The sequence below is a fragment of the Strongylocentrotus purpuratus genome, unplaced genomic scaffold, assembly GCF_000002235.5.
Source record: "Strongylocentrotus purpuratus isolate Spur 01 unplaced genomic scaffold, Spur_5.0 spur5_scaffold_5, whole genome shotgun sequence".
NCBI classification, from domain to species: Eukaryota; Metazoa; Echinodermata; class Echinoidea; order Camarodonta; family Strongylocentrotidae; genus Strongylocentrotus; species Strongylocentrotus purpuratus.
This window is the reverse complement of record NW_022145611.1, coordinates 33,538,102-33,554,426: the sequence shown is the minus strand read 5'-3', so window position 1 is coordinate 33,554,426 and position 16,325 is coordinate 33,538,102. Positions and strand designations below refer to the sequence as shown.

General features: G+C 37.2%; 1 protein-coding gene across 2 annotated transcripts; it reads right to left on the bottom strand.

Moving 5' to 3' along the window:
• Window positions 1-6,243: 6,243 nt before the first annotated feature.
• On the bottom strand, window positions 6,244-13,441 carry LOC577047 (beta-1,4-glucuronyltransferase 1). Of its 2 annotated transcripts, none has more exons than XM_777301.5 (4): window positions 13,282-13,441; window positions 8,697-9,736; window positions 7,981-8,115; window positions 6,244-7,136 (listed from the first exon to the last, which is right to left on the bottom strand). In XM_777301.5, the coding sequence occupies exons 2-4, from the start codon at window positions 9,687-9,689 to the stop codon at window positions 6,939-6,941; spliced, it is 1,326 nt and encodes a 441-aa protein (XP_782394.1). In that variant the 5' UTR covers window positions 9,690-9,736; window positions 13,282-13,441; the 3' UTR covers window positions 6,244-6,938. The 2 variants fall into 2 exon arrangements, with proteins under 2 accessions (XP_782394.1, XP_030854718.1); XM_030998858.1 differs by lacking the exon at window positions 13,282-13,441 and adding an exon at window positions 10,271-10,976.
• Window positions 13,442-16,325: the final 2,884 nt, after the last annotated feature.

Below are 16,325 nucleotides of genomic sequence, written 5' to 3'. Positions count from 1 at the left end.
TTACGCCTCGACCACGCCCATCTCATCCTAAGCAGTGCTCATCATGGGTGCGTGGTCCTAGTTTTTTCTTCTTCATTAAATGCATTCGCTTTTAATGCAAATCATCTTAAATCATCATGATCGCAAACTACTTTCGGAAAATTAACCTAATGCGATAGTCTTGTACGCCACCTTTAAAATGTGCGAACATTACAAAGGCATATTACGTAATCCGGACATTATACTTCTGATGGGAGTTCTATAATGATACGGTCAAACTCCGGTACTCTAGTATCTAGTAAGTTCTGCATCCGATCATCCGATTCGGCCGAGTTGTTGGCGTTGATTTGTATAAATTTAGGAAATGTTATAATAGGATAACAAATCCTATAATAACAATAATGTTATTTAACATGTTGTGCAGCTAATACTATGACACGTTAAATCAATGAAGAAAATAAATGTGGTGCACAGAGCAGTCAACATTATTGTATTCCACCATCTCATATCACTTGAAGTCACGAAGATAAGAGTGAGCTATTTATATATAAAATATAAAATTGACACAATTTACTCTCGCTCGCTATTATATGAAACGACGACGGAAAGCAATTGATTTATTCCTTCTTTTTAGATTTCGGCCATATCTATTTTAGAGTTGTGTACTTCGATTTTTGTAATCTGGTATTGTGCTTACTTACTTGTCATTTGATACGCAATGCAATGTAATTTTACGGTCCCGGCCTTGGATCAAGTTCAAGTTCAAGTTCGTTTATATACACTCATCATTAAAAATACAGAATATATAGTCACATTTACACATGTACAAATATAAACATACATAAATATCATACATCCAAACAAAAACTTAACATAACATAATGAGAGTAAAGGGATGAGCTAAAAAGGAGTAAAGTCCTAAATGGAAGCGTCCATCCCTCATAAATAATATTAATGATATTCGAATTAAATGTCGTACTATTGGAATCATGAAAATAAAAACAAGGGGGAGGGCAAAGAGCCTGGTGAGTTATTGCACGTAAACTTAGATTAAATGCATTTTTATATTTTCGTTTAAAAGGTTGAAGACTATTCAAATTTTTTTTTTATGGGAATGGAATTCCAAAGGATCGCCAGTATCTAAAATCCTATCAATCTTACCTTACTGTTTCATAGACAATATTGTCTAATTCCACATGAAATAACATTTAGAACTCGGCCCTCTCGAGGAGAAGAGGGGGAGGGGGAGGATTTCTTAGGGGTGGGGCCCATTTTTTTCCTTTTTGCTCCCGAAAATTTTAAAATCGCGCCGGCCGAAAGTACGCTCAGTGGGGGGGGGGGGGGAGTGAGGGGGGGGGGGAGTGAGGGGGGTAGTAAGCACATTTTTTTGAAAATTTGCACCATTTAGGCCAATGTACAGCACGGGTTTTCAAAATTATGTAGGCTTCAACTCCCAAAGCGCCCCACACCTGGACGTGCACGCTTAATTGTGATAGGGTTAAACATTATGTTCAAGGAAACGAATGCTATAAACTTACAATGTTGAATACCTTGGATAATACTTGTTAGTTTGGGTGTTTGTTAGTTTTACTTTTCTTTTCCGGAGCCATTTTAATGTGATTGAAATGACCAAGAAGAGGTCGGAAAAATAATGCATAAATATTGGGGTTAGATATAATTTCTTGATAATTGTCATGATGATTATTTATTCGCAAAAGGCATTTCGAAACTGATGGACATACATAACATACTACGTCTTATCATTTGTTTATTTATTTAAAAAGAGAGATTTTTAAAATGTTAATATATATATATATATATGCATCCGTCTCAAACGACTTAATTTCATTCATGTAACTTTCTGTGTACGAGGTACACACACAAGTATGGTACAACAAAAACATTTGTCTTTATTGTATTTTTTGTTGTTGCTGTGTGCATGGGTGCAAATAACAGTTAACACCTAAAACAACTTTTTAGCTATTTTTCTCACAATATAATTATGTTCCATATGCTTTGGATGGATATATTTTGTCATTAGAGGGCGCAATATCTTGAAATGGTCATTATGCATGTGAGCTTAAAAAGGCTTTACAATTCATTTCTTTATATTATATATCGTTATCATCATCGTCATCATCAGAGTAATCATTGTTATTATTATTAGTGTTATTACTATCATCTTCATCACCATTATCATTATTATTGCCACAGTCGTTTATCATAACTCTCTCATTGCCAATATAGCTTTCCCTTCATTTACCCCCCCCCCCCCACTCTCTCTCTCTCTGTTCAGTTCTGCCTCTCTCTCTCTCTCTCTCTCCTTACCACCCAACACACACAAATACTTCATCAATTTATCTCCCATTCTTCACCTTACCTTGATCTCTCTTTCCGAAAGACGCAATTCAGGATTGGATTCTATGTCATGGTATATACCAGAATTAAAGCAGACTACCAGCTCATCTAGTAATAATAATAATAATACTTTGTTTTTTTTATAGCGCATGTCATGTCTGTTGACGTTTCAATGCGCTTTAAAATATAATATATCAAGATCATAAAAGAAACAAAATCATACATAGAAAACAATGAAGTTCTGACAAAGAGAAAAATTATAGCATTACTTATCCTTTAGTACTATTGATATACTCATTTGAAAAGATGAGTTTTGCAGAATTTAAATATATAGGAGCCAATGTAAATCTTTGAGGATGGGCGTTATGTGTTGTCATTTCTTTTGCAGGGAGACCAGAGCCCCGTTGCACGATACTTACCATCGATCGTAAGTTTTATGCAACGGGGCCCTGACGTGCAACAGAGTTTTGAATCCTTTGTGACTTGTTTATATCAATATGCTTGTTTGTCCGTTATAGTTTAGCCTTCCACTAGGTTATCATTCCATCAAAATAAAACACAAAATCTTAGTAGGACACAATAACAAAAACAAGTCAATACTTCACATTTTTTTCTTTAAAAAAATGGCAATTTACAGCAAAATTTATTCCAGTTTTTATAGAATATATTACATATCGTCTTCAATGCACCACAAGATCTTAGCTAAACTGAAAGATACACAAAAGACAGCCAAAAAGAGTACAAGTAAAATAACTAGAAGCATTTCTGATTGCACCAATTGAATAATACCCAGACACCATCCAAAAATTAAAAAAACCCTAATAGTTGTACAGTGCTTCATTATATCATTCTAAGAGCTTTAGAATGGTTTGCCCTGGTAGACTATGAACACTCCACATTGCAAATTACAATTCCTAACTGAAAGACCGAGAGAACTACTACATAATAGTCTGAATACTAGAATAGAGCATACAAAGGAGTTATCTCCTTGAGGATACATAAATTGTTGTTATTAAAAATAGCACAACTTGTACGCCATAAATCATTGAATAATGTTACTTACAAGTAAGCCTCTTTGCAAAAGTGCATTCTTAGACATGTTTTCGTAAAGATGATATTAAAGTAAAATATGAGAAAGTATTCCTCTTTTTCCTTTTGCGCAATAAATGGAGATTTGAGTTGAATGTTCCTGATTTTTGCTGTTTAGTTTTGAGCAAACCTGATTTATCTACATGAATACTATCAAAGACAAAGCAAAAATATTAATCATGTACAAAAGAAAACATACAATTCAACAGAAACATAGTATAGGAAAGTTTCATTTAAAATATGTGTAGCCATACACTGCAACCATTTATACTATCATTCATCAGTGGAAATAGTCATCAACATATTGTACTTAAAATAAGGAAAGAGGGACAAAAGTCTGAGAACATGAATAACAATGCAGAGTAGTGTAACACCACTTTTGTTATGTGAATACAGTGTACCGTATATGATATTGGTTTGGTTCTTTGTATGTGTACATGTGTTTCTATTATACTTGATTTTCATGCATTGATTTCTTGTATTGATTTCTTGTATTGCCTGTTATTTGTGGTGGAAGCATATTTCAAAATGTAAGGATGAGAATACATAAATTATCAAATATAAGCTTACTGCTAACATATATATTGCTATTTCAAAAGCAAATAATATTATGTATTGCTATCTAAACTAAAACGATCGGTCAGTAGTCATATATCCAGATCTCTTTACCCCCCCCCCCTCCCCCCATTTTCCTTTTTTCCCTCCTAGTTACACACATGTACAGGTATACATTTCTGAATAATCTTAAAGTCCAATAAAAGGTAGTTTTAACTTACATCCATTTGCATGCTAGCATCAATCTCAAAGGAACTGTACTATTAAGAGCTTTTCAGAACTAGAAGTACGTAAATCAATTTTACTTACAGCTACAATGTTGGTTACATAGCAAAAGTAACCATCAGCAAACAAACATACAGTCAACATAAACTTAAATCAGGATATCTGATTTACAGATAATAATGAAAATATGAAAAAGATAATTACATTTGAATACAAATATGAAGCACGAGATGTAAAAATGTTGATATATACATTTTGCAAAATCATACTCTCAAAACTTGAAGGTATATCTATTTTCTCCCCTTTTTTGCAAAAAGGTTTGTGATAAGAGTTGCATGTACTTAAAATTGTCTTTGTTTAGTGTTGAGCAAATATAAATCCACATGAATACTATCAAAGACAAAGCAACGATATGAATGATGTACAAAATAAAACATACAATTCAACAGAAACATTTCATCCAAAATATGCCTAGCCATGAATGGAACCATTTACACTGTCATACATGATTAGTGGAAATAACCATCAGCAGATTGTACTTGAAATAAGCTTACATGCATAGCAAATTTGTAAATACTCTATTGCTAGTTTGAAAGCAAAACACAATGAAAGATGTTACCTATTGCTATCAAACATAAAATGATTGGTCAGAATTCAAATATCTCTCTTTTCCCATTTTCTATTGTATTATTTTTTCTTCCTTGAGTACATGCACAGGTACATATTTCTGAATGATCTGAACTAGAATTAAAGGTAGTTTCAAGCATTTGTATGATATTACCAATGTAAATTGTACAATATTTATATTTAATTTATCTTACACATACACTGTATGTTGTAGGTCACACGTTAAAGCAAAATAAACCATTAGCAAACATAAACATAAACCAAAAAAGCGAAGAAGCCAGTAAAGAAAACGACTGACAGAAAACGACTGAGAAGAAAGATATACATGTACATTCATCATACATTTCATCAGGATATATTATTTTGAGATAAAAATGGAAATATAAAATAAATAGTTACATTTTAATACAAATGTGAAGCAAGAGATGTAAAAATGTTTATATATACATTTTGCAGAATCATCCATATATATATCCCAGTCTTCATTAGTTCTCAAAAGTTGAAATATATGTGATGAAAAATAAACTAAAATTTGTCATCAGCATACATTAAGACCCTGTATGTGAAGATCTGGTTAAAATAACATACATATAGCAGTACAAGAATTTTATATGACCAAGATAAGAACAAAAATTCTAGAGATTACTGTACTGCCTGGAAAAAATATCATCAAAAGATTGTGTGAAATTAAAAAAAAATCCACTAAATACTTCTAAAATAAGGTTAGTTCAGGATTTCTCTTTTGAAACAATTATATGAAAGAAAGATTTTTAAAAAAAACATAGAAAGAGAAGCAAGAATGTACGTGATGGTCCAATATTCATTTTAGGTATAAAAATGTTAGAAATTATGAGTCTTACATAATTGTCTCTCTTTTGTAGTTCATGTAAATAAATGATATTTTCTGTTAAAAAGTGCTATTAAAGTCCCACTGCACTACTTGTAGCTACTTCCGCCCTCTATATAACAAACAATGCCTAATCGGTGACCATTGCACCTCCATGATCCTCTTTTTCTTATGTTAACTGAGAGCTGAGTTGATGAGATAACCACCTGTCCAGTGACCTTGCAGTGCGCTCTAATCCCTCCTGTAAACTACGGCAGATAAGCTTTAAAAGACTAATTTCTTCTTCATATAGGGAAATGATATTCATTTAAGTACCTCTGAAATCTGATATCAGAAATAGCAAACTTCATTTCCAACCTGAATCTATAAAGATTTTTCAGTTTTAATTGATATTTCAGTGATTAGTCACTGTATTTATAGTCTTGCACTTGTACAAAAACAACAACAACAAAACAGTTAACAGGGTATTAAGCTCTTTAAAATTTCTCCAACTAATATTCAATTCATACTTGCTAGACTAAAATCACTACTAAAATCGGTACTAACTACGTTTCAGCTGAAGCAGTCTTTTGGCAATTCAAGATAGAAATACTAGATAAGATTAACAAGCTAACCATAACCAAAATAATGAATTCAAGATCACAATGTTTTAAAGTCAAAGTATGTCAGATTTGCAACAGCATTCCAGAACAAAGTACTATGTAAAATAATGTGTGGTTACATTAAAAAAATGATTGATTCCCCAGTATTAGAGACAGCAAGATATCAAAGAAAACAACTATTGATTCAAAATAAATTTGCTTAAAAGTTTCTACTTTTCAACACTGGGCAAATCAAAATGGATAAATACACACCTTGTAACAAATATAAAAATATTTAAAAAAACTTATAGTTGTTTAATTTAAAATAAAACTGATTGCGTACATCTATGCACTTATGAAGTAGAAAAATAAAAAGTTTTAAGCATAACTTCATTTATTTAGTAATTGCTGTTTTCTTTGCATTCTATGTCAATTTGGCAAAGAAGCTAGGGAATAAGGGTGCAATTATGCAACTAGAAAATGAATGAAAAGTCACTCTACTATGGTTTTGTGGTTTTTATCTTGCTGCCTACAGCACTTTCGACTGATTTGTGTGATAGCCATCAAAAGCTAAACACATGTCATCAGCACCATACGCAGAAGCTCAACACGAGGCTGATAAAAATATATGACATTCACTCACTGTTTGATTGACAATTGACATCATGAAGGGAGTTTTACTTGATACACCTTCTTTTGGTCTCTGGATATTGATATTCTAGCGCTGTATGAAACTGAAGGAAGAGGTAGTAATTATTACGATTCTCCTCGTCTTTCTGCTGATGGAATTCTGTTGTCTCTTTGAAGCCCTTGTGAACAACAAATGCCTTATCGAGCACTGCAAAGTTGAAACCTGCCATATACAGCTCACATACCTGCATAGAAGAAAACAGTACGAATGTGGAGTAACAGATTATGTCCAACTAATTCAAACATGAGAATTACACCAAGATATGAAAATTTGAAAGTAAGCGCAAAAAAGCCAAACTTATTTTTCACACTACACTACTATGGTCCCCAATAAAAGTTTGTTTTTGAGGTCCTCTTGAATATATTTATACAAAACATTTACCTGAACCTTATGAAAACATTCAGAAAACATTTTACTAAAATCTTAAGCAAATGATCATGCATCTTATTGTATGGTTCTTTTTAAATGCTGTGGTCTCATTTATACTCTAAATTATAAACAGGGTTTTTATATAAAATATTCTACATCTTGTCCGTGATCAATTTGTAATTATTCAAAGGAAGTACATGGCAAAATGGATAGAGATTAAAGAAATACAGATTTTCTGGAAATTCTGCAATTAAAAGGATCTAGAATAAAAAAGTTGGTACGGTAGAAATAAATCTTCTGATCCTTCGGATCCCAAGAACAATAAGTGCCTGCCGCCAAAGAACTCTCTTGGTCGCAACATCCTTTCTGTAATTTAATTTGAAATCCTGCCTTTTTTCTAACAATGCTGGGCACACAAAGTACTTAGGACCCTTATCTCTCATCTAATTTTCTTTTTGCGCCTTGGAATAGAAGTTCTAGATAGATATTGCAATATAAAGGCCTCATAATTATTTATGAATCCAACGTCTTATTGAACGCTATGACCAGATAACAACAACAACAAAAATATATGTGGAGGGAGTCCGAGGAACAGAGATTGCTTTTGCTGATTTCGATAATAGCCTTTTTATCGGTACTTGAAACTGACTGAACATTACCTGACTGATGCGATTGTAGCCATACTGCCTGAACCGCTCATCATAGAGGGGTGCATCACTCCTGCTGATGTAGAAAGGTTCCCACATGGGCTTCCACTCCACAGTATATGCCACTCCTAGCTGACCCGTAAAGCTCTGTGGCAAAATGTATCATACAGATAAAGGATCTGATTTAATTCATGGCTCAAACTACTTGGACCTGGTCTAAGATGCATAGTTTTCTGAGACAAAACATTTCCAAAGAATAAGTCTAGAAATGTGCATACATACCAAAAGCCAGGAGACAAAAACCTTCAAAATACTTCAGAAAAGATTTAAATTCCATCACAAAAAAGTCATAATTCCAAAAGGAGTATTACTCCTTTAGTAATAACTAAGAACACTTCTAGTCTCAAAGCGCTGTAGGATTGTTGGCTGCACTGAAATTTTACCAAATGCATTTTTAAAAGCTAACTCTAAATATGCCAAATATTAATGATTATGTTTTGCAACTAAATACTGGCCATACATCACTTTAATATTGGAAAATCTAAATTACACACCCAAATGGTGATGCAATAGTCCGGGCCAAGTAGACACTTTTTTGGACTTGGCCCTAGTGTTTTAAGACTGTTTGCTTGTACTGAAAAATCATACAGTTCCTTTGAGAAGATGTTGAAACACTGTGGTCCAGTAACTTAAATGGACCTGATTATTATCCTCTTTGAGTGGCTTACCTGAAGACTAGTCCATCGTCTATAGTCTGTATGGTTCTGGCAATAGAGACAAGCCTTCACATAAAACTGTCGCACTCTATCCTTCTCCAAGTAACTCAGCAGTTCCTTCTTATCACCAGGCACTTTAGAGACTGCTCTGTCATCCATCTCAAACGCTGGTAATACAAACACCATCTGTTGCACCATATCTTCATCCAGCCATAGAGACGATGAACCCTTCACAAAGTTTAGAAAATTCTCTCGCAGCCCAACACTTGGAAGCATATCAATATCCAGCACAAAATGAAACTCTGTTAATATGTTTGCACGGCCAACATTCCTCAGCAGATTGTTTGGGTACAAGATGCCATCTGCAGCATAATTGCTTACACTGCTATATGATGCCTTGATTGCCTCCATGAGTTTACTGCAATGTATTAAAGGTACCCTAATGGAACGTTTATTGTTGACAGAACCAAATATTTCAGCCTCTTCTGATACCGAGTTAACTGGATGAACCAAATGGAATGTCACATTTCTTCTCACTCCTAAGATGCACTCTTTGAGTGACATGATATAACTGACAATAGTTTTTACATCGGATAAACTCCCAAACACAGCTAGAGAAATTGGTCCTTTCCATCTGTCTACTAAGTCTGGTACGTGATGTAAGTTATTCATGGAGCAGTGCGTGATGAGAGTGATGTCTCTTCTCTTGACTGATTTGAGTCTGCTTCGAGCCTTTGCAAAATCATAAAATATCTGGTATGAGCCATACGTGTTGAGCTTTGCTGGCGGCAAAGTAATATGGATGAGTTTGTCCCTTTGTTGATGTGTCTGGTTCTGGTTCTGGTTCTGCTTGTCTGACATTGGCAACGCTTCTCTTGCCCCTGTTAGGATGCTGTTGGGGTTTCTGTTATCCAGCCATGAGACCATAGTAAGTTGTATGAGTTGTAATAGTGTCAGTACCACCACAAGGGCACAGATTGAGTACTGCAGCAGTGTGCAACGCATCTTGATTCATGAAGTACACCTCTAAGCAGAACATCTCAATTCAAATTCTGCATGAAAGAAAAAGAAAATGATTTGAAGGCATTTCAACATATGTGACCCGGCACCACAAAACCAACAAAAAGTCGCAACCAGCGATTCTCCGTAATCAGCTAAAATGTCAATTTAGGTGAAAAAAATAGATTTTTGTTTTTTTGCATTTTCTGAAAGAGTGGTCTTTTCTGTACCTAGTATCAAAATTTGGAAGTCTAAAACATAGTAGAAGATGTGTTTTAAACGGTTTTTCTAGACCAGTTTTTTTCGCACAGCCTTCGGTCTCTTCCAAAATTTGATCACTTTTCCCGAGCGAAATTATTGTAGTCCGGAAATGGTCGGTCGTTGCTAACGGGTCGTGCTACGCGGGCTGTGATTGGTCCGTTATAGCAATCAGTGCGGCGCGCCATTTTGTTTGTATCCGCTTTCACATCCGAGTTACAGATTTGCGTTCGTCTTATATTCTCCGTTAACGACTTCGAGTAGCTTGATTGTACATCACATATCCAGAATTTGTTGATCAAGAGGAAGAACATTATTATATTTTATACATTTGAGAGTGACAAGTTGCGAAAAAGTCTACAACGTCGTTACAATGCCAGGTTTTGTACGTGAGCAGAGCCGTGGGATGGTACCGGGGTGCACCAACGCAGATGCCCGGGTAGCTCGGGCGGTCAACGAAGCGATGATGCGGGGGCTAGCTGCGGGGGATCAGGCCAACCTTACAGCTTTGCTTACTGAACACTTCGGGCAAGACAGCGACGAGAGAATTCCTGATAATGTGGTTACAAATAATTGCCCAGATGTATACAAAACAAGATAGGTGACAAGCAGTGTTATGTAAGGGGGAACAAAAAGAATCCGGGTCCACCATGAATAGGCATTGTCTAGTGCAGGTGGCTCGGCACTATGTTGCAGTTCACTTAATCTGTCCAATTACAACTCTATACATTTACAACCTAATAACTTTTGAAAGACTTAAGTCCACACATTGAAACCTCAGAAACATAATGAACAGACTATGTTTGACCATCAGGCCAAATCTCAGCCTAATCTGAAAATCTCTTCATAGTGGTTGCTATGGCCTTTTGATTCACCCTTCTATTGATTTCCCTGTGGTTTGCTTGCTCCGCATGCTTGAATAGCCCCAAACTTTAAAGCTCTCTTTCTCACAATTTAATACCAGTAACCTCCCTCACCAGCTCTTTTCATTCACTAAATTGAAAGGGTTAGGAAGCTTCAATTTGGACAAGTAATATACCATTTTAATGAGGAGAACTTCTTCTTTCATAATCAGATGAAATCAGGAAAATAATTTTTTGCGACTTTTTGGTGGTTTTGTGGTGCCGGGTCACATATGATCAAAGTATTAATTGAAAATGATTTGAGAATTGATTTTTGTTTTCTTCAAACAATGTATGATCCACTGCAGACAAATCCCTGGTAATCCACACAACACGTATTATACTTATATGAAGCCCTAACTAACTCACTTGTATTTAATAAGGACATAAAACAAAGCAAATCATTTCAAATAAGTTTGCAGGCTAGTTTAGGTAATAGGTAGTAGTAGATATAGATCTTAGTCTACTAGTACAAGTGAAAAGTAAGTGAAGCTTTTTTTAATTCTGAAAGCATAATTGTCATAGGCATATGAGAGGGGGGTAGCCACCCCCCCCCCCATTTTAATAGTTCTACTATTTGGGTGGTGGTGCACCAATATTCCAATATCCTTATTTTTGGACCTGTTTCTCAATTGTTTGAAAATTTTCTAGTTTTAATTAGTTCCAACTCGACCAAGAAAAAACATAAGCACTGGAATCTTGGTCCATACTGACTTACTGAGCACATGAATATTGCAAGTTTTTACTTGTGCCTTGCAAGATGATATCTTGGCATACGGTCACACCATATCCTTATCTCTCACCAAGTTTAACAAGTCAGTTTTATTGAAGAATTCCTCATACCAGACACTAGGGCAGAGACCAGACGATTATTTCTGTATAATTTTCAAATATCCCATTCCGTGTAGATCTAGGCCTACATGTTAAAGGGCCCCTCCAACCCAACTATAAACTTAGCCTTTCAAAACATGAATACACCTCTACTTATTAATATTCCAGCCTAAAATTGTTCAAAAGCTCTCTGTATTGAGCAAACAATGATAATAACCATCCATTTTTCACAGATCTCAAGCTTGCTAAGCTCCAGCCCCTCAAAAAAAGGTAAATACGGTCACATGGCCTGATGATGCATTTGACGTCATTGCAGGAATTTCCTTGTAACTGTCCGAAAACTAAGGATCTTACAATCTCATTGTAATTCATAATTAGGAATGACAAAATGGCCAGAAACATTCTGGGATTATTGATGGCATATTATGTGTCGGATGAATGTCTCTCTTTTCTCCAATTTATATCATAGGTTGCATTTTTTAAAGACATTCTAATGTCTAAATCACCCTCTTTTTCCCCGAGAAGTCGTGAGCAGACGATTTTAGCTTAGACTCTAACCACAGCCCTTTCAATATTTGCGGGCGCGTTCTTGTCAGCCTGGCGTCAGTTTCCTTTAGAACACAAACTAGTAAACGAGTACTGAGTAGGCTATAAAAGTATAGAGAGTCCACGGTGTTCATCATTTCTTTGCATTCATGCTGTATGCTTGCGGCTAAGTTTTGTTCTTTCAATTCAAGCCCAATGCTATTTGTGTGCATCTTGCTGCTAGGCGATTCGGGTTTAAAAGTTCACAAGTGGGGGGGGGGGGGGGGGGGGGGGGGTAGACCAAATTTTTCTGTCTCTTTCGTTTGTTAGCCTCTGATTTGGGTAGGGTCGGCTCTCTCTTTAGAGACAGAACAGCCCTATACGCTTTAGTGTTCACGCTTTGTGTAAAGAAACATTACACCAAACTTGGCAAAACTGCCGGCCAAATTCCATATTTCACAGGATGCATATCCGGTACATCTTATTTTGACAATTAGGTCTAGGCTTACCTACTTCGGTTCTACTTACCAACTTGACTGAAATAATCCGTGTAACTAATGGTCCCTTTTTTAGGAAATTATGGGTCAAAATCGACATCCATCATAAAAAACTTGCAGCAGTTGTTTAAACTCTCGCTGTGCATGACGTTATCTAAATCTCATCCCTTCTAGTCTATGCCGAAGGCAAAATGATTATAACGGAAAAACTGGGCATGTCATTACGAACTCGTAGCTCGTGCACAGTTTTTCCTTCGGGGGGGGGGGGGGGGACCCAAAAATGGGTGTGTGATTTTACATTAAACTATCGTTATTTCACTATTTGTTGACCTTGTGTGATGATCTGGAATTATTTTAGATGTATTTTTTATGCTCTTTCGAATGGTACTATTTTTAAGGAGATTCAATGAATTACATTTTTATGTTCTTATTCACGGCCGTATGTCTCATTTACCGCTAGGCCTACACCAAACTCAACATGTGGGACACACTATACAAAATGTAGTAAAAATAAAATAACCAAAATGTAAGCATTCATTTCATCTGTAAAATGTGCAACAACAGCCAAATAATGTCAATAAATACCTCTCAATTTGCTTGGTTCGGCCTTTTCCCTTAGTACGAACGTCTCAGCTAATTTCACATGATCTCAACTGTTCTACACTGCATGCAACTGCAGCTGCACTGGCTCCAAAAATCACCCGCTCGGATCGGTGTGAGAGGGAGTCGTAGGGAGTGGTCGCACCTTGAAAACTACTGACCCTAAATAATAGAACAAATCTGAACAAAAGAAAAACCCTGCCCAAAATAACAACCCATGCAAGCAAGGGCATTGAAAAGAAATACAACAAACTTATTCATTACATTGATCGATCAAGCGTTTAGGTGTAAAATGTTAATATTCCGAGGGTGAAATTTCCGCTCTGTGAAAAAACGGGAGGTTATTATTTTTGTCTTCGTTTTGTTGTGTTTTGTTTCGTTATAACAGGGATCCCTGGTTATAATTATATGAGGCGTCTCTTTAAGTTCATCACCAGTTTTTTTCTTCCAGTTTTCATTTTTCTCCTTCTTCTTCTTGTTGTTTTTGTTCTAGCTGGTTATTGTCTTTCTTGCTCTTGTTCTTCGTCCTCTTCTTGTTCTTGTTCTTGTTCCGTTCTTGTTCGTGTTCTTGTTCTTGTTCTTGTTCTTGTTCTGTTCTTGTTCTTCGATCTTCTTGTTCTTCTGCTTGTTCTTCAAGTCGTTCTTCTTCTTGTTCTTGTTCTTTTCTTTTTCTTCTTCAGTCCTTCATCTTTTTGTTTTATTTTGTTTTCTTTTGATTTGTTTGCTTCTTTATTTGTTATGTTAATGAGGGCTTAACACTTTCCCTTATTACCGGTAATGATCGACAAGGAAGTTCCGAATAATTATACAGCCCAGCCCATAAACCCATGAAAAGATATAACATGTGGGTTATTCCCGGGGTTATTCATTCTAAGCCATTCAAAATGTATAATGTTAATATTAATATCGATGTTAGAGCTCTGAAGAAATGTGAAAACAAATTTTTTTTCTTTGTTGGTGTTGTTGTAGGCCTATGCATTTTTCCCCCTGTTTTTACTTGTTAGTTTTATGTGAGAGAATCAAGTGGCGTAGATAAAGGGGCACGGGCGCGGCAGTAGCGTTCCCCGCCAGAGGAAACCCCATCCCCCAAAGAAAAATCACCCAAAAAAATCGTGAGCAATTTTGAGCCTTCAAAAATTTAAAAATTTGCACCCCCCCCCCCCCCCCCCATTGGGCACCAGGGGGGGGGGCATCCCCCCAAAAGGTACAAATCACATGTTTTTCACATTTTTTTTCCTAGGGAGGGAGGGGGGCGGGCCCCCCGCCCCTCCCCCTGGATCCGCCACTGGGGTGGGCGCTGTGCGCTGACCCCACCCCACCCCCCCCCCCCCAAAAAAAAAGAGAAGGAAAACAGAAGGTAAGAAAGTAAGTAAGAAAGAAAGAAAAAACAAGAAGAAAAACAAACTAAGTGGGAAAAAGAAAAAGAGGAAAGAAGGGAAGGAATTATCAAGCAAGTCTACGCCTTAAGTTTACAATAGCTACATATTTAATTTCGTAATAATTCAATTGGATCCATCAAGATTTATACCGTCTATCCATTAAAATACATTTAGTAGCCCTATCCTCTTTTCTTATAGGGGTCCATAGTACATGCAGTGGCGTATGCAGGATTTTTTCAAGGAGGTTGATTGAAAATTGAAAATCGCGCCGACTGATATTTCACTCAGTGGAGGGGGGGGGGGGGGGTAGAGCGAGCTATAATTTGTTTTTCTTGCCCCCGGAAATGGGAAAATCGCGTCGACCAATATTTCGCTCAGTGGGGGGGGGGGGGGTTTAAGACAGACTTACTCAGCAACCCCCTCCCCTTGAGCAAAAAAAAAAAAAAATTGAGGGGGGGGGGGGGTTTAACCCCTAAACCCCCCCCCCCCCCCCCCCCCCCCCCCCCCCCCCTCTGCGTACGCGCCTGAGAACGTGTACCACATTTTAAGATTGCATAAAGTCCATGCATGTCCTCAAGGTACCCGGACGAAAAATCAGTTCAGCCCGCCCCCCCCCCCCCCCCCCCATCGTTCCAGTGTCTCAATGAAATAAGCGATATTGTTTAGTTTTTCATGGGGAGAAACAGTTCTGGGCAAGATTTCCCCCCCCCCCCCCCCGATTTTTTTTCTCGTACAAGTGGCGGATCCAGGAATTTCTTATCGGGGGGAGGGGGGGGGGGAGGTGCACATACGCTTGGGTGAAATAAATGAAAAAAGATGGAGCGAAGCAACAGCGGCGAGGAAGTGGAGCGACCAAGCGGGGGTGGGTCTGGGAGGGGGTCAGAACCCCTTATCAGAGTAGGAAGCATTTGCATTTTTTTAACATTTGGTGCATTAATGTCCACCGGCACTTCCTGGAAATAACGATGCCTTCTGATGGTTAAAAGTTAGAGAAAAGTGATCTGTACTATGCACAAAGACGGTGGTCTGGTACTTCACCAGTAGTATTTGTAAAAAAATATCTCGAGTGTATAAACTGTGTTGTTACCAGGGGAGTCGCTAGACCTTTTTCAGTGGGGTGTAGAGGGGGGGGCAAAACAATTATTGCTCCTTACCCCCCCCCCCCCCCCCCCCCCCCCCCCCCCCCCCCCCGCTTTAGCGACGCCTCTGGTTGTTATTCCATTATTCTTTTAAAATAAAAGCAATTCCTCATGCTCTCGCACCTCTTTTCTATCGTTATTTGATTCTATTTCATTCTCTCTTCCCCCCTTTTCCATCTCTTTTTTTGTTGTTCTCCTTGTACTTTTTTTGGGGGGGAGGGGGGGCCTACACGCCTGGCAAGAGGGACCCCATATTATGCGCACTGCCAAATTGCGTGCCCCCTGCCTTTCCCGGTAAAAAAAAACACACCTTCTAAATTATCATCCCCCTTTCTTTCTTTTCCCTTCTCATTATTCTCCTCCCCCCCCCCCTTTTTTTCTCTCCTCTCTCTTCCCCTTTCTCTCTTCCCTCTTTTCTTCTTCTTTCTCTCTTCCCTTTTCTTTCTTTTTACCCTCCTTTTTCTTTCCCCCTCCTTTTTCTCCTTTTCTCTCTTTTTCTTTCCCCCCTTCC

Coding starts and splice junctions, on each gene's coding strand:
- LOC577047 (XM_777301.5), bottom strand. CDS start 9,689: ATGCGTTGCACACTGCTGCAGTACTCAATCTGTGCCCTTGTGGTGGTA. Junction 8,116..8,696: donor GACGATGGACTAGTCTTCAG/GTAAGCCACTCA, acceptor ATTTTGCCACAG/AGCTTTACGGGTCAGCTAGG. Junction 7,137..7,980: donor GCTACAATCGCATCAGTCAG/GTAATGTTCAGT, acceptor TCTTCTATGCAG/GTATGTGAGCTGTATATGGC.